This window comes from Rissa tridactyla, chromosome 2, assembly GCF_028500815.1.
Source record: "Rissa tridactyla isolate bRisTri1 chromosome 2, bRisTri1.patW.cur.20221130, whole genome shotgun sequence".
In the NCBI taxonomy this organism is placed as follows: Eukaryota; Metazoa; Chordata; class Aves; order Charadriiformes; family Laridae; genus Rissa; species Rissa tridactyla.
The window spans coordinates 10402777-10427375 of record NC_071467.1 but is presented as its reverse complement, the minus strand read 5'-3'; the positions used below and the strand labels follow the sequence as shown (position 1 = coordinate 10427375).

Below are 24599 nucleotides of genomic sequence, written 5' to 3'. Positions count from 1 at the left end.
AGCCCAACTAGAACTTAATCTGGCTACTGATGTAAAAGACAGTAAAACAATGTTTCTACAAATATGTTAGCAACAAAAGGAGGGCTAAGGAGAATCTTTATCCTTTATTGGATGCGGGGTGAAACGTAGTGACAAAGGATGAGGAAAAGGTTAAGATATTTAATGCCTTCTTTGCCTCAGTCTTTAATAGAAAGGGCCAGGTGTTCTTGGGGTACCCAGACCCCTGAGCTGGAAGACAGGGATGGGGAGCAGAATGAAAACCCCATAATCCAAGGGGAAGTGGTTAATGACCTGCTGCACCACTTAGATGCACACAAGTCTATGGGACTGGATGGGATTCACCCAAAGGTACTGAGGGAACTGGCAAAAGTGCTCATCAAGCCACTTCCCGTCATTTATCAGAAGCCCTAGTTAACCAGAGAGGTCCCGGTTGACTGGAAGTTAGAAAATGTGATGCCCATCTATAAGAATGGCCACAAGGAGGATGTGGGCAACTACAAGCCTGTCAATCTGACCTCAATGCTGGGGAAGGTTATGGAGCAGATCATCTTGAGTACCATCACGTGGCACCTACAGGACAACCAGGCGATCAGGCCCAAACAGCATGGGTTTATGAAAGGCAGGTGCTGCTTGACTAACCTGATCTCCTCCTATTTCAGGGTGACCTGCTTAGTCAATGAGGGAAAGGCTGTGAATGTTGTCTGCCTAGATTTTAGCAGCCTTTGGCTGCCTTCGGCACCATTTCCCACAGCATTCTCCTGGAGAAACTGGCTGCTCATGGCTTGGATGGGAGTACACATGAGTACACTTACTCCTGGGTAAAAAACTGGCTGGTTTGATGGGCCCAAAAAATGGTGTTGAATGGACTTAAATCTAGTGGGCAGCCAGTCACAAGTGGTGTTCCCTAGAGCTTGGTATTGGGCTCGTTCTGTTTAATGTCTTTATCAATGATCTGGACGAGGGGATCGAGTGCACCCTTGGTAAGTTTGCAGATGACACCAAGTTGGCCAGAAGTGTTGATCTGCTTGAAGATAGGGTGGCTTTGCAGAGGGATCCGGACAGGCTGGATTGATGGGCTGAGGACAGTGGTGTGAGGTTCAACAAGGCAAAGTGCCGGGTCCTGCACTTGGGTCACAACAACTCCATGCAACGCCACAGGCGTGGGAAAGAGTGTCTGGAGAGCTGCCCAGGGGAAAAGGGCCTGGGAGTCTTGGTTAACGGTCAACTGAATATGAGCCAGCAGTGTGCCCAGATGGCCAAGAAGGCCAACAGCATCCTGGCTTGTATCAGAAATAGTGTGGCCAGCAGCACTAGGGAAGTGATTGTCCCCCTGTATTTGCCCCCTGTAAGGCCGCACCTCGAGTACTGTGTTCAGTTTTGGGCTTCTCACTACAAGACATTGAGATGCTCAAGTGTGTCCAAAGAAGAGCAATGAAGCTGGTGAGAGGGCTAGAGAACAAGTCTTATGAGAGGCAGCTGATGGAACTGTGGTTATTTAGCCTGGAGAAAAGGGGGCTCAGGGGAGACCTTATTGCTCCCTACAACTGCCTGAAAGGAGGTTGTAGCAAGGTTGGGGTCGGTCTCTTCTCCCAAGTCACAGGTGATAGGACAAAAGGAAATGTCCTCAAGTTGCTCCAAGGGAGGATTAGGATGAATATTAGGAAAAAATTTTTCACCAAAGGGGTTGTCAAGCACTGGAACCGGCTGCCCAGGGAGTGGTTGAGTTGCCATCCCTGGAGGTATTTTAAAGATGTGTAGTGTAGATGTGGTGCTGAGGGACGTAGTTTAGTGGTGGGCTTGCCAGTGTTTGGTTTAGGGTTGGACTCAATGATCTTGAGGGTCTTTTCCCATGTAAATGATTCTGTGATTCTATGCTTCAGTTGAACCGATGGGTCTGCTTTCTTTTTGATGCGTAATTTATCGTGCTGTCTTTAGATATACAGCTACATCGTCACAAAAATGTATAAATGCAGCCTTACACTTGCATAAGTATGCCGTCAGTTAATAGATCTGCTCCATATACCATTGGAGGCTGTCAGCCAGATTCCAGCCTGAATTACAGTGGTAACTTTAGAGTATGTCCGAAGATATAGATAGACCTGCTCTAGATTCACATCAGTGTGATTGAAAGGAGATTTTTTTTCTCTCCTATAAACCTAAATTTGAGGAAAGAATCCATATGGTTCTTGTTCCGAGCACAAGATGGCATTTCAATTCATCAAGAAGTGCAACTGTTCTCTGCCAGAAGCCCCAAATGTCTATTTTCTTTTATCAAACACAACTCTATGGAAATCATAAAGATAACACTAATATTCTCTAATATGAATGGTTGGACACACCAAAAACTTTGCTTCTTAGAGAAAACAATTCTCTTACCTGTTTTTCAGGTGATAATCCTGACACGGCCATGTATGTGCTGCCAATCGTTTTAATTTTTTCAATATCTTGAAATCTCTCTTCACCTAGTAACTAATACATACGTAAAAAAACCCACTGTTACTTCTGTAAGTCTTAATGCAAAATGCTCCTACAGATATTGAAATGAAGTATTACAGTTATGGTATCTTCCAGTTGGTCACAGCGCACAGTACATGCTGGGTTCTGTGACACACTGAGCTGGGACTTCTGCAACATCATGTACTCACAGAGAGCATTCAAGCTAAATTCTGCCGTGCTCTGTAAAGCTGTTTGGTAAATCACATAATGGATAATATAAGACATGCATATTCCAGCCTAATCTAAATGTAGATGAGTCCTGCGTTTCCTGAGGTATAATCACTGAAAATTAGTGAAGGCAGACACTCTGTGTATGTATGTGTGAATATAAGAAGACTTTTAAGTGTTCTTAAATCTCTTTTGGAGGAACTCAGTTTGCAAATTAAGTGCTGCTACAGTAACAATCCGGGTCATGAGACCAGTGTTAAAGGGAATTCAGTCCACTTCAAATAACCATTTTAATAATTTTACACAGTCAATGGATGGAGGTAGATGCCTCCAAAGAAATTCTATGAGAAATCAAGTCCTCCTGTATCCCATGCTTCCCTCTACTTACTGCAGACCTAACACTGGTATGCCCATTGAGTCATTCAGTCCACACTTTTGTTATGTATTTTCCCCTTCTACAAAAAATACAAGGAACAAATGGGAAGTGGTAAACATCTGTATCTATTTGGGACAGCTATAGGTGCTAAGTAGCCATAAAGAACTTGTCACATTGAGAACCTGCATGGGGAAGAATAAATTTAGTCTAGTGATTAAAACACTGAGTGGAATGGGAGTGACAGTTTGGTCCCTATTGCAAGTCCATATTCTCAGTTTAACTTAGGACTTCCCATGAAATAGAAGCCAGAGCCTTACATTCCTTGAGAGACTTAAGCAGAGTTCAGGTTGTGAACTCTATCAATAGAGCTTTATGTGGGATATGGGCACGTATAACTTCATCACAGGATTTGTGTATTTCTGATGTTAAGCCCAGGAAACTTCATGATAAACAATACGATATCAAACACATTTAGGTATCAACATGTTTAGGCAGTCCTGGAAGAAAAAAATAAAACAGTTCACAGAGAAAAGGAATTTCGAACTTTCAGTTCCAACGGCTCAACTTAGTGGGGATTTAAATGAAAAAAAATTCTTGCTGTGGTCAGGCAAAAATTTAATGAAGCATTTCCCCCCTTTTTTAAACACTGTTGTGCATTCTTTTTCTATCTTGTGTGCTTGAGTTTCCTGTCAATTAAAAACTAAAGGGATTGTTTCATTCAAAGGGAGAAACATACCAAAGGCATAACATGAAATATCCCCTGCCATGGAACTAACCACAGAGTACGTCAGCCGGAGCGCCGGGGTCTTGGAAGCTATGCTGTTCGTGTACAGATATCGCACCATCTGTCTCTAATGGGAGGCTGCACAGCATTGCGCGCAGGGAATACAAAGCCATATGGTTAATGGCTCCCATCCAAGTCAGGAAAGTCCAAAAACTTGACCTGCTTCTCATTTTTCTTCAGACTACCAGAGAAGCCCATTATCTACGTTTCTCTCCTACAAGGGCAGCTCTTCCAACTGCTCTCTTAAAGAAAAAGATCGCTTCTTGTAGCTCTGCTTTTGTGAGCAGTCTGAGAGCACCAGGTGTGTGGGCAAGGGGAGAAAATGGTCTTGGTTAAAAACAGCCTATATTTTCATTTCCAGATGGTTGCTGGAAGCAACAGCAAACAGCACAGTAATCTTGAATGTATGATAAATATCTAAAATGACTCTTTTTAAGAAAGAAAGGACGTATTGGCTGCAAGGTAATTTAGAAGAAATAATCTCAAATTATCTTTTTTCTTCTCATTCATTGTTGTTTCCAAATCTCTATTTTTTTCCTGCTTTATCGTGTCCGTTAGATAGCTTCTTTTCTTCTTCAAATAATGGTTTATTTACCAATTACTGTCTTTGAAGGATGGTGGATTTTGATATTTGGGAAAAATATTCCAACACAGTCCTAAATCATCTGCTATTTGTTACGACATTTTAAATAGGCTTGCTAATTTACCAAGATAGTCCAGGGAACATTTTCAAACACTAGAATGTGGTTGGTATTTGAAAAGCAACTAATGGTTTGTTGCTGCGTTTCATGTACAGCCAAGGTTATATGGAGGTCAGACCCTGGGATATACACATGCAATGAGACATGTACAGAGTAGTCCAACAGAAAATGTTCCAGGACATGGCACACAATTGCAAAGTAATCAGCAAAGTCTGAAAGCAGGATCCTGCGTTCCGTTGAAACTTCTATTTGTGGCAACATAATATATTAAAATCTGTTCTCATAAACACCATGTAAATCACTGCCGGATAAAGAAAATGGGGGAAAACAGAGCCCATGAACGAGAAAGCTCTTATTGAAGCACAAATCCCAACTGTAACATCACAAAGATACATAAGTGATAGATTAAAAAGGCTAGAAAGAATATTAAATAAATAAAAAAAAAATCCTTAAAGACTCATAATCTTCAGGAGAAATGTTCCAATATTACTTTTTTGGTGCAACATCTGTAAGAATGGGAGTTTAGCCCTGTATGTGTCTTAAGACTACAATCATGTAACAAATGGGTAATTATAAAAGTAGATTTGCAATGTTCATTTTTGTTTTTTGATGTATGAACTGCTCCTGTCAGCACCTCTGTGATTGGGTACAAAATAAGAAATTATATATAACTATTCTATAATGATGCTATATGTCAAATTAAAAAAAGTCTTCTTTTTTCAGTCCAAAACACAACACCTCCCATTCTGCCTCAGTCAATAGGAAGCCTGCCTGGATAATTTGGAAATGAACAGATTTGTGAGCCATCAGGGGAAAAAAAAACAACCCTAAGTAAAGGCTGTGCTTTGAGAAGAGTCAATTACCTACTCCCCAAGACTGACTTTTGGACCAGGTTCCCTTGGGTCCCTAAGAAAGACCCGGTCACAGCCTGGCTCCTCTGTGGCCTCCTACCCCATGCAGTTGTTGGTGGCAGGTTCTGTTCCATAGTTCACTATTTTTTGTTTAACTGCCCTTGATTCTCTAACATAGATCTGTTACCTGGAAAACAAAACAACAGATCTGGACTGTAAGCTTTCTGTTTTGTAGTAACAAGGAAACTCTTCTAAAAAGAAGAAAGAAATAACCCAGATCTCCTTCTCGTGCACTTATCACATTTTCCAAACTAGGTCAATTTTTATTTTTACTACCACTTTAATTCAGAAACATCTTTCTGGCCCTGTGGACGCAGCATCCCCACTATTATCTACATAAAGAATGGAGGGGACTCACAGTAGAAACTGATTTGAGATTAGGAACTCAATTCAGTTGTCTAAACATAGATGCCTTGTGTCCTCTAGAGCATGCTTCCCTGAAAAACCTCCAACGACTTGCTCCAGAACAGCATAAGTTTTCTGAGGGTGCAGTATGGGACCTGAAGATCCTATATAGGTGTCTCAAATCACCTAGGATATCTCAAATGGCACCAGGAACACTCCTGGCACCAGTGTTACACTCCTGTGCTAAGAATTCTACATTTGGGTATCTCCACAGGGGTGTTCACGTGACGCTGAGGAGCAAAGTTTTCCTATGTCTAACAGATCTGCTCTGCTCTCGAGCTGCACATCTGCATTTTGCGTCCGGGGCTGTATTGAGACAGCAGGCAATCTTGGCAAGAAACCATCATGAGAAACAAGGAATAGTGACGTTATGTAGTGTCAGTCAATAGTTACGTGGAAAGATTACTGGCCCTGAAGCATCATACCTGGAATTACTTCTGGTTCCCTTTTTGGATTGCTTAGGCAGAATAAACTAATGGCATGACCATGATGGAAGTGGGTTAGCAATCAGCAGGGGATCACATAATTTCATTTACTACCCGTACCAAGAACACATCTATTATTCAACTAAACATGTCTGGGACATAATAAAGTCCCTAATTAGGTCCTTTACTAATTACAGAGCAGGTGTTAGGGGCCTGGATGCAATATTGTGTTAGGGCTTTTGATGAAAACCTTGTCTTCAGTAATTGCAACAGCAGCAATGGAATTTTGTTGTGAAGATTATGTGAGCGTGCATGACAAAATATCTTAAATTAATTCATAGCAATAGCCTTTGCATTAAGTTTGAGCCATAATACTTTTAATCAGATCTGGAAAGAAAAACAAAACTATTAATCAAGAAGAATGCTGACAGCTGTGCAAGATCTCAGCAATAAGAAGCAGGTATCTTAAGGGAGCCTATAATAAAGCTGGTGAGGGACTTTTTAGGATGTCAGGTAATGGTAAGACTAGAGGGAATGGATCAAAACTAGAAATGGGTCATTTCAGACTGGAAGTTAGGAAGCAGTTCTTCACCATGAGGGTGGTGAGACACTGGAACCTGTTGCCCAGAGAGGTGGTGGGAGCCCCATCCCTGGAAGTTTTTAAGGCCAGGCTGGATGGGGCTCTGAGCAACCTGATCTAGTGGGAGGTGTCCCTGCCCATGGCAGGGGGGTTGGAACTAGATGATCTTTAAGATCCCTTCCAACCCTAACAATTCTATGATTCTATGATTCTATTTATACCTATAGGGAAAGCAGTGCTGGAGCTTATCATGTTACAGAGCTCTTCTCATAGGAGTGTAGGTTTGTGTTCTTCTAAAATTCACAGGGACACATCCCCTGTGAATTCTTCTACTTCCCACTAGTAATTTTAGTATCTGTCCAATTATATGGATAAAATCTCAATTTCTTTGTCTTTCAGAGTTTGGTAATCTTAACCCTGGTCCAGTTTTTGTGAGCTACCAGTCTGTGAACATTCCCCATGCAGATGGCCAGGATGAGGAAGGATGAAGTTGCAGTTAAGACCCTGATCTAGGTTCATAGTTAGCTTCTAGCTTCTGGCATGGGAACAAGTATCTTTGTTTTCAAAAAAATGTAGGAAAGTCAATTACCCTTTCGTGCTTTGTTTTCCGCCTATGAAATTAAGATAACATAGCTCCCACCAGAGGAGCAAATTGAAAATAAATTCTTCAAAACTTTTGAGAGGCCTTAGGTACTTGCTGCTTAGGATGGAATAAAAAAAAAAAAACAAAACCAAAACCAGAAACTTTTTTTCCTAATCTCTTTTTCTCAGTTGTGTGCCTTCCACTTTCATCTTTTCTTCCAGTACCTTCCTCTAAAACCCTTGGAGGTACTTGCTCTTCAAAGAACACAAAACAAAACAAAACAAAAACTCTAGGCTAGATGCTCAAAGAGAGATAGATGTTTAAAGTAGGACTGAGCTAGAACTAAATAAATTAAAAAAAAAAAGAAGACTCTGATTCTCAAGTCTTCATTCGGCTGTATTCTAAACCCTGGAGAGGTCTGAACTCTGCCAATGCTTTATTTTCCTGGAAAAAAAGGAGCTTAATCTATGGATGGAATTCTGGTCCAGATGCAAAGACTAATTTTGCCTTCTTCTCTTCTCTCAAAAACTCTATTTTTTGCTCTCTGATAATGCTTTTTGAGTTTAGAGACAAAGTGGTAAAAGATGTTATCTTTTTTCAAGCCACAGCCTAAGTGGAGTTTTTTCCTTCTCTGTTTTAGACAATTGCTCCATGGTTACATAGCTCATGTGGGATGTGAGATTCAGATACAGCTCCTTTTGAGGGAACAAATTCTGTTTTCTTGAACTGCATCTTAGTTTTAAGCTGGCATGTCTTCTCCAGTTGATACTCCACCACAACAGAGAAATGAGTTAAAAAATTCCTTGGGATAAACAGATTAAACAGAACATGGGTTTCTTGGGCAGGACATAATACCACCTGTCTAAGCACCTTTACTGACTCATTGGCAGAGTATGCAATACCAACTATGCAACTAGCTCCTGACTTCCCCTTCACTTATCAATTTTCCCTTGCTTCCACCTGGCAATATGTACATTGAGGATCTGACTTGTTTTCTTCAGTTTACCTTATCACCTCCTCAGCTTTCTTTCTGAAATTAACTGGACAGGTTACCTAAATAAATTATTTTTCCTTTCTGTGTCATTTCCATTTTATTTTTTTTAAATTTCCCTTCACCTCTGAATTCCTCAGTAAAGCAAGCAGCTTTACTTCATTCACTTCTGTATAACATACCTGACCAGACAAGTCTCCTTGGTGGTTAATATGTCGCCACTTTTCATTCTCTACCCAACGTTCGCTTCTGAGCTGCGTGCTTCACATTTAACTTGACACAGTTTTACCTTAAACATTCATTGAGTCCATTCAAGCAATGTCTTCAAAACAATATGTTCGTCTGTTTGCATTTAGACCACTACTGTTGCAGATATCTTCATCCTTCTTTTTTCTACAGAATTACGGCATGCTCTACTTCGAGAAACACTGGAGGAGACTGTGCTTTTATTTATGTGTGTTTATACTCGAATAACTATTGATTTCAGTTTTTATCTCACTGGGTCATTCAGACCAAAGTTTGGCAAGACTAAGTGCAAAAAAGCAAAATAGACAATTGTAATTGGACTAAAAACCCCAGACAATTATTGGAAGTAGAGCAGTTACAAAATTTCATAATTTAAGATGACATATTTAGTATTTGTGAACTCATATTGTAAAGCACATCAGATTTTCGCTAGTAGCTGTTATTACCTCATCAAAGTCTGCAATGATTTCATTCAACAAGCGCAGACATTCTACTCCTTGGTTATTCATCTCAGTCTGGGAATAGAAGTCAGCAAATCCAGGAATAGAAGCAAACATCACACCAACAGCATCATAGGACTGTGAGTATAATTCCTAAAAGAACAATGAAGAAAAATTAGTTGAAGGGGTAATATAGGGAAGAGAACATAAATGGCTGCAAATAAAAGAGGTTTCCTATTTTCTGCATGTGTAATATCTTAATATCTGAGGTTAGCATTACTATATTAAGTGTTAGCCATGTTCAACAGGAGGCTGACAGCTCTCACATTTTTAGCACGGATTGTATGCAGGGTTTGTCCTTTCTTTGAAAGCACACTCTTTCTGCTTCTGAGATCAGGGGACAAAAATGAAATAGAACTTTTCTTTTGATTTGTATGGGGAGCCACTTGAAGAAATGAAGGATTCATTTGCAAGCATAAATACCAGAGAATCAAACCCTGTTAGGCAAGTAGAAGGAACTTAATGTTTATTATATATTATTGTTTAAGTCTGTCTCATGAATGTTTGCAGTTGACATATATTTCTAAATTTGTTGATTAAGAGGGATCAGATGGCACCATTTAAAATGTCTAATATGACTTATTCGTAAAAAGTCCTCTTAGTTACCACATTTTCTGGTGGATAATTTATAGGTCACACTACTGCAGCTCTTTACAAGTTTATCTATTAACAGGTTTTCAGTGAGCCCTTACTCTGTGGTAAGTTGTGGTTCTCCCAAGGTGACCATGGAGCCATTTGGCTTTGGGAGATGTTCCTTTGAAAGGAGGGAGAAACAGAAATGAGGGTGATAATGGAGTTACTGGGGGCAAAAGGCAGCTTACAAGAGATCGGACACAGGAGGCTATTAGGATAAACTATGTTCTGGGATAAGATTCCACTTACATTATCCATATAATTCACTCTGGTACTGAAAGACAGATTTATTTATGGATGGATGCTGGTCGTTATGTATGTGAAAATGTGGTCAGTTCTTCTCTGAGCCTAAACAAATTTTTAGGAGCAAAACTAATTTCAATTTTAAAAATGCCAAAGACAGAGCCCCCCACAACTCCTGATATGCTTTTCTAGTGGGTAATATACTACAACCATATGCATTCTCTTTTGTTTATTTTTTTTTTCTACTTTCAGCTTCTGTAGTTTCACCCAATGGCAGATACTTTCATTTCTGTTCTGAGACTTCTCTTATGACATTCTGACCTAGAGTAGTTACTTCTCAATGTTCTTGTTAGTGTGCTTTAGTAAATTTCAGTGCTTCGGTCATCATGACAAAAGCACATACTGCTGGACGCCATACACTTGATGTGAACACCTCAGGCTCCTCTTCTTCCTTCACCCTGTTTCTCCCTGGAAAAGCATCCTGAATCCCTGCCCTGCACTTTGCTGTGCTGCTAATGCTGCTAGTTATCTAGACTCTGTAACAATACATCCTACAGCAAAAGTGGGGAAATTTTGCTAGTTCCCAAGGACACTGCAAAGCTTTGATTGAGAAAAAAAACATGATTGATTCCCTTTCTGTTCTTACACTTGCTTTCACTGAAGAACATCTGTAGGGTCATGGAAGCTGTATTCTAAGAACACTCATTCCCTTTCATAGATATTCTTTACTGTGAGGGTGGTGAGGCACTGGAACAGGTTGCCCAGGGAAGTTGTCAATGCCCCATCCCTGGAGGTGTTCAAGGTCAGGCTGGATGGGGCTTTGGGCAACCTGGTCTAGTGGGAGGTGTCCCTGCCCAAGGCAGGGGGGGTGGAACTAGATGATCTTTGAGGTCCCTTCCAACCCAAACCATTCTGTGATTCTGTGATATAGAAAAAAGTAATACACACATTAGTCTGTGGATGCCTATGGAAGACTAGACAATACATGCTAGGAGAAGCATATATGCATGCAGGCATACTCTTTCCTCAGATTGTGAAGACAGAAAACAACTGGCTGAGCCTTCAGCTGCTTACTTTTTCTATTTTTGGTAAGAAGCATCAAGACAGGAATAACACATCCACAAGAAAACACTTACAGTACACATTTGATAATTCATTTTTTGAGAGCACAGAAATTAACTTAATGGTCAGACATGAACTGCAGGATTGATTGTACTGAAATCTGGTAGATGTTACAGCCAGCCGGCTCATGCATAAATCATCCCCAAGTAGAGCCACTCTGGAAATTGCCTTACAAAAAGCAGAGGTGGTGGAATTGAATTCAGTGGCAAATTATTGAAGCATCAGCAGTGATCCATGGGGCATCTGTTTGCTTTTGAAGATTATTATGCATGTAAGTGTATGTGAATGAATGTGTAAGAGAGGACACGTATTCCCTGAAAATCCATAATGCAGATACGCCAGAACACACTCATGGGTAGTATCGGGGTCTGCTCCATTTGCAATGAAGCAAATGTTAACTGCCCCAAAAAGGCAATTCAGGGGCAATATGAAACAGTAGAAATGTTCTCTTGGGTCTGAAGATGCAAGAGGGTCAGGTCTGTTGCAGCCTGTTGCACAGATTCCTTCCATAATAACTGGCAGGGCTCTAATAATAGTTTTGTCTTAAGGTTGAACAGGCATTCTGTTAAATTCACAGTTCTTTTTTAGGAATTCTAGATTTTCATAGACCCAGAAGTTGGAAGGGACCCCTGAAGTTCATCTAATATTGTTCTGACTCAAAGCAGGGACAATTAGGTTAAGTTTATTGTGGCCTTGTTCAGTTGAGGGTTGAATATCTCCAAGGCTGGAGATTTCACAACCTCTCTGAGCCCCGATGAAATGATTACTTTCCTGGGACTTTTTTTCCCCTCTTGTATCTAACTGAGATTTTTCTTCCTGCAACTTGTGTCATTGCCTTTTGTCCTTCCACTTGCACATTAGAGAATAGTTTAGCTCTGTCTTCAGTTGAGGGCAATGATCCTCTTTCAGTCTTTTCCTCTTAAGGTTGAATGAACCCAGGTCTCTCAGCCTTTCCTTACATGTCATGTGCCCCAATCCCCTAATCATCTTGGTCGCCCTCCACTAGAAGTGCTTCTATATGTCTCCTACTTGTGAGCCTGAACCTGGAAACACCACTCCAGGTGTGGCCCTAGAAGTGCAGAACCCTTTATCTTAAAACCTGAATGTTTTTTTAATGTGGATCAGATCCCAAATATTGGCAGTGTTTGTGTAATGAATCCTTTTGAGACCTAGGTTCTAAGAATTTCCTAACAAATCTGCTTTTCTTTTGCTACTTAGAAAAAAGTGTTAGAAATAGAACTGATACATACTTCATTATCCCGATCCTTCTCCAGGAAGTGACGGGCAACGTGACTGGGTAAAATATTCCGTAGCATATTTTCATTGTGCTCCCTTAACTCCTTCATTTCATTGATTTCTTCTTTTGCTTGAACACGCCACAGAAAATCCAGCCTTGCTGTGTATTCCAGCTATAGTTCCAGAAAGAAAAAAAAGGCAAAAATAAAACCAGACAAGATAAGAGTAGAGATTGTATTGTCATCCTGGCAGGCTGCTCCTGCCATGTAACCACCTCCAGTGCTGCTGAAGATCTTTGACTCTGAAAGAATATGGTTTCATTGTCAGAAAAAGAGATTATTTCTTTGCCTTGTGTATGGTGAGTGTCTCAGAGGAATCTTAGGCAAAATAATATTTGTCATATTACAGTGGGTAGAAAATGTCACAATTATTTTCCTTTTAAACAACTCTTTATTAGTTAGATAATGGAGTCAGACAGGACATAAGGTATTGGAAGATATCAGTATGAAATAAATTTGTTCTCTCTTTCATGTGTTTTCAAATGAAATGGGTTTCATGAGACAATAGCACAAGAGTCATTCTAAACACTTTGCAGAGACAGAAAATTTACTTCTCAAGGATGAGCATCTTTCAGCAAATCTATATATAACAGCCCAACACACTCCCAAAGAGGACTTTCAAATCTGTGGCACCAAAATAAGGTATTTCTACTGTTGGGACATGCAGTTTTTTGCAATTTAAGTCTTTTAAAAGATAGTGAAATATATGCTATTTGATAACCCCCTGAATACTCTGTCCCTGATGCAATGTGGATCCAGAGTTGCAGTCCCAATTTAGTATGTACACAGTGGCAATGCCTGACACCCTCACCTACAAACCAAAGTTTAATAGTTTTCAGTGCTGTATGTATACAGAACAAAAGGAAGATTCCTGCACAGCACAGCTTATGTATGCATATATATATATAAGCGCACATTCATATATACATAAATGGTGACTGTCCGCTAGCTGAAGCAGGAAGATGTCAAAAAATCACATTGTTTGCCCGAGAGGCACATGTCTCAGCACATGGACAAGACCAACACTGCCAGAACTTTTGGGTACGTTACACTGATGGAGACTTTTAACCAGATTTTAAAAGGGGTGATACTGGAGCTTGCACAAGGGGTGACTTATTAAGCTACAACCTTATTGAAAATGATGAAAATATGTCTCTGGGTAGTAAACTGAAAGATAAAATAATTTGTGAGGCTTGAGATGCTCTAGCTGGAGATAATAATCAAACACCCACCAGAGAAGCATATCATACCAACAAATAAATGCACTTTACAATTGGGAGAGACATCAAATGGTTTGCTGAAAGGTGCTGGGATTAAGGAAGTGGTTGGGATATAATTCACGTACGAAGCTGAAGTAAAGGGCAAGCCTGCTGTGGGTGGAGTGACTGAGAGGGTGTTCAGGCATTGTTTAGTAACTCGTCCACATTTCTCATCACCAGCAGTGATCAATGCCAAACTGTTCAGAAGAAAATGTAAAGCACCTTGCAAGGGGCCTTATAGTTTGACTGTATTCCAGAGAGATTTCCTTCCTAAAAGCTAAAAGTGGCCCTGGCTTGACATAAACTTCCAAAGTTTGTATTCATTTTAGCAGTGATCTACTTGTCCTCTGGATGCTATTGCCATCTTTAGAAATGATTAATCTCTTTTCTAGTTCTAATATTTTGATCTTTCATCTTGTGTCTATTAATTCCCTAAATTAACTAAACAAAAAAAAAAGCTCAGGAAAAAATATTTTTAAACCATTTTTTAGACCTTTTTCAGTTTCCTTCCCCCTGCCTTTTGTGCTAGAAGACAGAGCCTATACCAGCTCATAACTGGCTTTTATCTCTGTGAAGGCAACATCGACTATAATTTTGCAAGGAGTTCTAAAGGTATTGGCTTGGAGCAGGAGCTGCTGGTGGATTCTGAGTTCTTTGATGCTTCAGATATTTAATGCCACTACAATAAGAGCTTTGGAAAAACCTGTAGTACATTTTTTCACAGATGATTTTTTTATGCTGCTGTACAAGAAAATTTCACAGCTCTAAACCCAGCTCAGAACAGCATCATCTAATCTTTACATTTCAGATAACATCATTCCAGATATCTATAATCACATTGTAACACAAAAGATTTTTCTTGAATCATCAGTGGACAACTGAGATGAAACTGTCAGTTCAGAGATAAAAGGGTGTGCTTCATATGAGCTTTGAAAATAGAAAGAAAACACTTTGCTGAGTTCTGATATTTGTTAAAACTAAAAAAAATTATAAGGTTGAGTCTTGGGTTTACTTTTTGATTGTGTAAAGAAATGGGCACATCCTGGGCACAGTGGTGACAATAAAAATGACTGTCTGCAACATAAATCTTGAAATGTCCAGGTTTTCTTGCTCTAACAGCTCTACAAAACACCCTTAATTCCTATAGTGACTGAAGAAAATAGAGAATACGTATTACACAGAAAGCCTGACTATGTCTTCTAAATGCTGTACAACCCAGCCTCTCTGAAGACAATTGCCACGTGCAAAGGACCAGTGTTTGAGGGGCAGAATATTCTTCCTTAGAGAGTGAGAAAAGAGGATTTACATTCCAAAGGGACACTTTCAACCACTGAAAACAGTCTAACTCCAGATAAAACAAGCAAATATCCTTTCTTCACTACAGTAAAATCCAAATACAGAAAGGATAATGAAGAGATCTGGGGCATAATACCAGAATTAGGTATGTCTCCTCTCTCTTTTTCAATTGGGAAAAACTCCTCTTTGCATTTCCTCATTCCTTCTCTTTTTCCCAAGCATGAAAAAGGTTCAGGAGGTCAGGTTTGTTGCAGATAAATTGCTGTGTAGGAGGGGGGTGTCAGATCTTCCTCCCTTTCCACAAGGCTCTGTAGAACTAAGCTGCCAAAGTTCAAGGCTTCCCTTGTACCAAAGAGCCCCAGAAGTAGAGGAACAATCCAGTCAGTCAGTCATCACTTGCCTACACCACAACATTCATCTGGCGTAGGCAAGAACTACACTCGGATCTACAATCTAAAAGCAACTAGAGAGGGTTTTGCCCTCAGGGTTTTGCCCTCTGTTTTATAAGGCCTCTTTTTAGGTCTAATTGGGGTGGAGGGAGAGGAGGCACTGAGTCTGCTGTGGGCAGTTTTATTCCCTCTTTGCAATTGGTAAAACCTTCCCTTTTAAAGCCATGGCAGAAGGTTTCACTCAGGGTTAATAAGTTATTTATATTGTGTGTTTTCACTAGAGATGTATTTCTAGTAGAGAAGACTATATACGGTATTGTATTTTGATAAGATTTCAAGGGATAGTTTATGTTCATACAAAATGTTCAACTGAACTCATCAAAAAGATAAAGCAGTAAATGAACACATTTTACAACAGAATAAGTCTAGTCTTGAAATTATCCTCAACACTCTTTCATGTGCTTTTTTGCAAGTTCAGCTTTTGGAAACACTGCTGTAAAATATGTATTACTTGTGTTAAAACGATGTGCTTCTAGATGAAATTGGATTTCTAATTGGGACTTAGTCTATTTAGCCTAATGTCATGTAACAGTTACACAACAACTTTTAATTATGGGTTTAGCACAAGAGACCCATGAGATTTATTGGCTGAAGTACAGGTAAGATTTTAAGAAAGCTCTGAGTCTAATTAGATGGTCTCACACAACTTTTTCTTGAATCTATTTTAAAATTCTGGGTACAAAACTGGGGATTAATTTTAAATCACAATGCATAAAGAACAATAGTTAGCTGTTCAGAAATTAAAGGCCCATAAACTTAATCTTACAAAAGTAATCTTTTTTGTAAATCCACCTAGAATGAGGCAAGTTTTAAGCTATTCTATTTCAGAATACTTTTGCAGTTTGTGAGAAGTAAAACTGTGCTGGAGGACAGCTTTATTGGACTTACTGTGCTCCCCATCAATTCAGACTATTGCAGAGATTATTTTTTTTTACATGTGCTCTGGATGAATTTTTTTAATATATATTTTAGTTGGCATTAACTTTATAATCGGAAATTAAAAAATACAAGGAAATGTTCCTGAGTACTGCTGTTGGATATTGTCAAATTGACAGAGTGGCCTTATGAATCGTTTGGGAGAACAATCAGCAGTTAGCACATCTCAGGGACTGTTTCCAACAGTAGTTTGAGTGCAGCCACCCTGTTTTATGGAACAAGGAAAATTAATAGAATAGGTAAAGACTGTGCTGTGATGACTGGCATCTGGGCTGGAAAATACTTTCAAAAACCCCAGATCAGGCTTTTGTAGACAACTCAGTCAGAACTGTGATCCTGAAGAGCATTGCCTGGATTATGCCTAATCCTTGGTCTACCTAAACTCCTTTAGTGTTTTCTTTCTTGGTATTTACCCTCACTTTAGACCATTCTCAATCTTTGCGTATCTTAAGAATCATCAGCAATATTATAAGGCTTATCATGAATTTTGGATATTTAGATCTTATTTGTTGCATATTTTTCCCAAATGGGCTTTATATCTTGATAAAGATCTATCAAAAAGTACATTGTTTTCCATCAAACTTAAATCTGGGCACAAAGCACATTTCATCCTTTGCTTCCACTGCTCACTCATTCCTCATTTCCTCAAAAAGAAGATAAAAAGGAAGAAAATTACTGGAATATTTAGATCTCACCTTTTTTTGCTCTTCTATGGAAAGAATGGAGCCTGAAGGTACCTGCACAACTTACAAAGTTATTGTGTTGTAATATATTGTATAATATTGTGTTATTCATCACAGCAACGTTCCTCTCTTATTGCCTCACTCAAATTTGGATTGAGAAATGCTGGTATTAATCAGTTTAATGCTCTTTAAGGGAAAATCTTTAAAGAAGTTGAACATGCAGGACAATGTCTAAAGGCAATTGTGGTTGCTGCTTCCTTTAATGTAGTTTGCCTTTATGTGAACAGACACTGCCTGAAATCAGCATGTCCAACATGCAGCAGTCTAGAGGTTGCCAGCCAGAAGTGGTGGAGAAAACACCCTGCTTCAGGCAGCTTTTACTCAATGCATTTGTTGTTTTAAATTGCAGTTTGTCATACTTCACTCTCCCTGTGCACTGTGTATGGATTCTTGAAATACCTGGATTCTCCTCAAAGATATTAATCTTAAAGCTCTGAGGCCCCTAAGTCCTGGTTATGATCTTGGTCCATGTGAAAGGATTCTTGCAAGTGGTCTGTGACCCAAAGAAGTTAGTGTTGATGCTTAACCACAAATTTTCATCATTTCCTCAAGCCTGGAGTTTTTCCTCTATGAACATACTAAGCTATTTCATGGGAGTTTTATTATTTACTGTTTGCTATTCCCTTTCTTCGTTTTCGTTTTATGCCTACTCAAGTGAACTGAAGCAGTCAGATGCTACTAGAATCGTACATGTACCTAAGATTAAATTCCTGTTTGTTCCTTCAATTTCTATTAGAAAATGCAATATAACCTGTGTATTGCTGAATATAATATTGCACGTTCCTTAAGAATGCTAGGCAGTGTCAGATGTGGGCTTTTTTTAATCAGATTCTGCATATGGTTTATTAAATTGTTAAAGGTCATACGCTCAAGTGGGTAAAAGGCAGTTGATATTTTGAAAGTAATTATTGTCACATCATGCAATAGCAAGTGATACAGGGAACGGTTAAAGCAAATGTTTGCATTACCTGTTGACCATGATAAAATACTGCTAACAGGAACATTGCCATCAGTAGTAAAGATGCCTCCTTTGTACCCAGGAAGTCTGTGCTGGAAAAAAAATCCAAAGTAAAAGACAGTTATTGATTTGTCAGTGTTATAGTTATTCAGAAATTTCATTTCATAATGCACCCTGGTACTTTTTGTTGTTCTTTAAAAATACCCTGTATTTGAAAATTTAACTTATCAATAATTAATTCAAGAGAACAGGATTGTAATTAGAGTGCTCACGGTTCAGGGACAAATGTATTAAATAACTAAATTTTAGTCTACAGTAGGTACACAGAAGGTGATGATCTTTCTCTTTCAAATGTGGTATGCAAACCCTGTGTCGGTCAGTCTCTTTTCCTGGGAGCTTGATCAACAGCCATGAACACCACAGGCCCTGCGGAGTACAGGAGTTGGGATCTGGATGGGAAAACATTGAGGCTGGAGCTGGGAAAGGGAAACTTCCAGATCGTGAAAGTAAAAGCCCAGTGAATGGGCCTAGAGATAAAAGATGGACCCCAAGGCAGGTGCTGAAAATTAAACATTCCCACATTGTGAGGAAGGTTCGGAGAAGATGACAGGTGAGTTAAGGAAAGGGCATGGATCAAAGGGAGAAAACAGTAATTAGGACTGGTTTTACTGAGAGGAGAGCAGAGAAGTGTCTGCCTATGACATGGCAAGTAAAAGAAACGCTTGCAGACAGTAGGAAAGCAAAGAAAATGATCCAAGAAGATACTGGCTGCATGAAATCTGCTGTATGAAATTGCTGAGATGCTGTGTATGGATCCTGAAGAAAATGTGAGAAAATAAGGTGATAGGGGTCCAGAGCAGTTAAAGGGGGTTTCGATTCTCAAGATAAATTACAGTTATGTGGAAAGATGACAAAACTGAAGAAAGTGAGTATCTCTGTAATATCGGGATATTTTAAAAAAGGCGTGTTTCCCAGGAAAAAAGACATAAATGAAGAGGTTGGGGAAATGGTAGGGCCAATCCTATAGTAAAACAAAAGGGAGAAAGAACTAAATTTGGAAGTGAATCAAACATAGATACATAGCAATTATTTTGGTGAAGGGAGATGAGGAAAGCTGAGGAAATGGTTAAGAAGTGCCTAAAGCTTGAAGTTATGAAAAAAGTTAATAAAGGAGTAAACAAGAAGCAGAAGTTGGAAGAGACTTTGGGACACTCTTCTGTCTATCTTGAGATCTAAGAATAAAGCGAAGTCCAGACCTGGAATGCATTTTCTGCAGTAATTCTGAAAAAACTGTCAGGTGATATTTGTCAGAGGAGGACTTCTATGACAGAGAAATTAGAAAGAGAAATAGCAGAGCTTTATGGGCACTAAACCAAAAGGAAACTTTCTTGTGACAGAGCTAACTGAACTGAGTTTACGGGCCTAATGAAGAGTTTTCTGTGAGGAAATGTGCCACTATGCGATGAGTCATCGGCATAGAGCAAAAGACAGGCAGGAAACATCTTTGTCATCTGCAAATATTTTGGAATTAAAATGTTTCCTATTTTGAAGCCGTGAGAAACACAACCCCCCAAAGGTTTCATTGAGAAGGACCCCTTGTACACTGGCTAAGGGCAAAAGCCTTAAAGGTCTTACTTATGAACTCATCTGTTATTGTGTATCGTGGTAATGCAGCAATAGCCACAAATACATGAACTAGATGAGTTTTGTAAGGAGTTGCAAACCCTCTTATTCAACTAATTGGTATAACTTAGAGAACAGATAAGTTTCTAGGCACACAGACTTGAACCTCATGCTTCCTAATGTCAGACCTGAAGTTCACGTCCTTGTCCTGAGTGTGGGGCATCTCAGCTGAGTTCTCTATGTCCTGGCCTGTTGGCTATTCTAGAGGGTATTCCCACCTCTTTCTTACTCTTCTGTGACAAAAGTCACTGGAGAGTTTCATTGACACAGGGAATAGAAACTACTCTGAATTCTCTAAGTTTTTCACACAAGGTAGAGTCTTTCTTTACCATGCCCAATTAGTGACAAAAATTAAAGACAATGATCGTGATTTCTACTTCTAGTTACTTGACCAATGTATTGCTTACTGCCATTTGCCATATTTGCTGGGCTGTGCTGTGAGTATGTTGTATGTCACATTATTACTCTGTAGCAGTGTAACTAGCATTGGAAAAAGGAATTTCATCCTAAATCTTTAGTACCTTGCTACTGTAGGAAGCTAGCAAGGAAAGATGCACGTGCAAAGCCTTACTATGTGTAAAGATGTGGCTTTTGTGAGAACTAATTGTACTGCATATCCATGCTTTTCTGTCATTCTGAGGATCTGGCACGCGCTTACAAGCACAAGCAACTGCAGTACTAAATTGGTCAAGTATCAAAGACTGAAGAAGTGTTTTTCTGAATGAGCTAAATCACTTTTGCTCTAGTTTCAGTTATTGAAACACTCCATGCACCTCTGACTCTGCAAATTACTGTAGTTCTGTCCTCCTCTTCAACTCCTCTTGCTGTGAAGGAAGCCTGGGAGGAGGATTCTGTCCTTCAAATGCCCTCCTACAAAATGGAATCATCCTTGTATTCCTTATATCTTTTACAACTACGTGTTATAGTTTGAAATTCATACAGTTAAACTCCTGCCCCTAAAAAATCGTTTGCTCCTGTTTTCTTAAATTGAGGTGAGAGTTTCAATGAGGACTCTGCAGTTTTCAAGAATAGAAGCAACCAATGTATATGCACTATAATGCATTTTTTTAGCAACAAGGATAGGCTATGGGAGACACAAAAGATGAATCTTGATCAATATTTAAATGTCCTCATAAAATGAAGATTTAAATAAAAACGCCTAAGAAAGAATCACATTATAAATCTTTTTGGATTAGTCATTGCCTCTTGCAACTGTCATTCCATACTTAACTATGGTGCTCTCCAATATGCGTATATTCTGGCAAGACTTCACCCATTACCTTATTAAAAAGCAGTTCCTAAAGGGGGCTGTGAACACTTACTCTCCATTGTGATTAAAGTTGTCATATTGCAGAAAAAGGGAAGCATAAATGGTCTCAGTCAGCAGAGAATAGATCGCAATCATGATGAGAAGTACTGCCAGCTTCAGCACAGAGTTGAGACGAAGAAAGACGGCACAAGTCACCATTGCCAGCACACCAGTGAAGACAAAATACTGAACAGAAAACAGCAGTGGTTACTTCTGGTGATCAGTGACTACGTATTCACTCCATAAATATCTACATAAATGATCAAGTGATCAGAAGTATAAAAAAAAATTGCTCTGGATTTGAGTGCTCAACTAAGTCTCCTTAGGGTACAGGGCATTTCAAAAATAATGGCTTTGCTAAAACAGAGTGTGAAATTACAAATTCTCTATTTTTTCATGGCACCTCCATGCTAGCAGAAATCCTCCTCTGAGCCTTTATGGCATTTTCATTGTATTAGAAGGGAAAAGGATTCTTGTATAGTGAAAAGAGGAAAAGGAGAGTTGTAGTAGTTTGCTAATGAAAAGTCAACTGAGAGAAAATAATTTATATTTCTTTGGATTCTGAACTTCCACAAGACCCACATTAATCAGGATGGGAAAATCATATTCTGCTTTAACCCTTTTCCCAAGAGAAGATAAAACCACAGGTTTGGGTGGTTTTCTACTTTTAATTTTTTTTTATTTTTAATATTGCTGGCTGAGCTTAGTTAAAATGTGATGCCTGGAAGTTTTATTCATATCTCATTTTCTAATCTCTTCATTGTCTCATTTTTCTCAATATTAGTCATCTGTCAAATGCAATCCATACAGCTGATACTGGATATACAGAGACAATCATGGCCATGAGCTGTTCAAATTTAAAATAGCAAACATCAACACCCACAGTCCAAATGTAGTTTAATTTAACTCCTAACATACAGCTTTAGGAGAGATAGCATTCATTTTTTCTGAGTACGATTTTTCTTTAGTACAGTTCCTCTGGAGGAAAGTCTGCATCCCTGCGATTTACAGCATAGTGCTGGCAGTATCATGACACTGCCATATGATTTTCTAAGCAACACACTTCTTTTATCTACGCATGACCAATCCATTGAGTTTCTTGCCTACTTGCTCATCACAGACAGGACTTTTTTTGCTCCAACTGAAAATTTAAAATAACTACAGCAGAATGACTGCTGGTTTTGCTATGTAAGAATTCATCTCCATTAGCTTCATATGAATAAAGTAGCGTGTTTTATTGCACTAGGCTCATTGAATCATTGCTGGATGTGTTTCCAGCATAAAGGTTCTGTATGAAGTTCAGAGGTTGAAACTTGGTTGTAATGCCCCATTGGACCATAAGATTAATTCCTTCTGTAACCCGCCTCTGCTTTTTCTATCAGCATATGGATAGACACAAAGGTTCAGCTTCACAGTGCTGTTGAGGCACCTGACTCCACCATCAGTACACAGGTCATTGATTCTAGGTAGAGGTAACCTTTATGGATCTGTGCCTCAGATTCAAAAGTACCCTCAGAAATACCTCAGGATAGGAACAGATGTCTGTAAAAGATGCAGATGAATTGAACGTCTGGTTCTTCAGGGCTACCGGTTTGTCAAAATCACACCATAGCTGTGAAGAAAGAAAACAAAATCAGGGCTATATTGTGTGCACTGGGGACTAAGTGCTCGTGTGGCTGTCTGGCTGGGTTCAGGGGTGGAACTGGCTGACCTGCTGCTCTCTGTGCTGGGTCCCTAACTGGCACCAAGGACTAAATAGACCGGAAAAAGACATACTGTTAAAATGAAATGGAAAGGGAGGAGCTATTCATGCTACAAACATTCAGCACCTGAGTAGCCTTCCTATACTGTCTTGTCGCCAAAGGGGAGAGATGAGCTTCTCCAGGAGTTTCAGAGGACTCATATTGGACTCTTAAGAACTATCCTCCCAAACTACTTAGCTATAAACTGCAGAGAAAATCATTAAATTGGGAGCATAAAATCAGGTTGTATGTATGCACTTGTTTACAAGCAGGTTTTTTTTCTGCTACGTTGCTATGGACAGTGTTATCCTTCTAGATGTGGGACAAAATCCCATGGCATCATGAAGAATTGGCTTGTGCCGGAAGATAATGTGGTCCCAGCACTGCAACTGTGATGCCTAGAATGGAAGGGAATGAAAATTCATTCATGATGCAATGGTTTTGAGAATGTAATACTGCCTTTTGCTGTTATGACCTGCATTCACTTTAATGGTATTTCAAACCAATTGTATTAAATATAAACATAACAGCAGTGTGGAGTTGCAATACATCATGCTCTTAGAACACAGGGAAAAAAATCCTTAATGGTTTCATATTTTGACAGTTAAAGCAGATGGAGTCTCCTGTTACGTATATTAATCCAATCTGTATGTTTATACTAGGTCATTTCATCAACCTGGTATGTTCAAGCTAGTTCCCCCGTCTGTCTTTCCAACAGAGTTAGAGAGTTTGTTTAATGAGGCACAATTTCTTATAATTAAATTCTAATGAATTTTGAACTTGGAACTCTCTTGTTTGTTCTTTCAGCAATTCAGTAATCTCTGCAATGCAGCAACATTATCCAAGTCGTCTGTACAGTGCAGTCCTCCGTGACAACAGAGAGTTAATTGGTGGTACCTTCTGAAAGTTTATGAAGTGTACAGCACCCCTCTGCATGGCAGAGTGCCCTCAGAACCACTCTGGGTATCTTTTAAAAAGACCTTCAGGATCAGAAACTTTATTCTAATTTCATAACAATAAGCATGTACTTGATGTAAAGAACCACAAGACTCATTTGCCCCCCGGGTGAGGCCAAAGCCTTATGGCTTTTACCAGAAAGCATCCGAGTCTTAGTCCACTCCAACTGGGAGCATTTGAACTCAGTGGATGCATAAAGCTGCAAGGCTGAGCTGCATTACCTGTTCTTAAATGCATGCAGGTCCCTCCTGAGCAAACTATTATTATGGCAGAATTTTGACATATGAAATAATAAGGCTACATGAATGTTGTGATTTCCTGCAGAGGTCAGGACTTGGTGACTCAAGTCATTGCCATTCTAAATATATGACAATAAATATAACTGTTTACTGCTTTATAGAAACCCACTGGTATGACAGCAAAAAGAATTACATTTCCTTTGACGTCTTTTGGATTAGCCACCCCACAAGATTGCAGTGGACACAATCTTAAAAAATAATCCACAATGTCAGAGGAAAATCTTGTTATCATCATATCCATAGCAAATTGGGTATGGATAGCCCATTAGGGATCGTCTTGTTTCAAAGGCAAGATTAATTCTAACAGAATCTTTCCTGACAGATATTTATCAAACATGAGTTAAAAAACTCTAAATTCTACAACACACCACAGTGATATATACCGTAATGTACCACTGTCCCTATCTTCAGGAAGTTTTCAGCCCTATTGAACTTCTTGTCATTTACCATATTTGTATTTTCTCTGTAAGGACAGCAATCAGTAGCTACATTCTTCCTTCTCTGACTAA

The 24599-nt window shown here is 39.3% G+C and overlaps 1 protein-coding gene across 2 annotated transcripts in view; it reads right to left on the bottom strand.

Moving 5' to 3' along the window:
- The window catches only part of ADCY8 (adenylate cyclase 8), a 128238-nt gene that overhangs the window by 4258 nt on the left and 99381 nt on the right, over positions 1-24599 (bottom strand). For both annotated transcript variants that reach the window (XM_054193173.1, XM_054193174.1), the window contains 6 exons: positions 22615-22704; positions 21106-21278; positions 18111-18192; positions 12415-12573; positions 9113-9259; positions 2377-2469 (listed from right to left, as the gene is read on the bottom strand). In XM_054193173.1, the coding sequence (XP_054049148.1) occupies positions 2377-2469; positions 9113-9259; positions 12415-12573; positions 18111-18192; positions 21106-21278; positions 22615-22704 (744 nt within the window). The remainder of the gene's footprint in view (positions 1-2376; positions 2470-9112; positions 9260-12414; positions 12574-18110; positions 18193-21105; positions 21279-22614; positions 22705-24599) is intronic.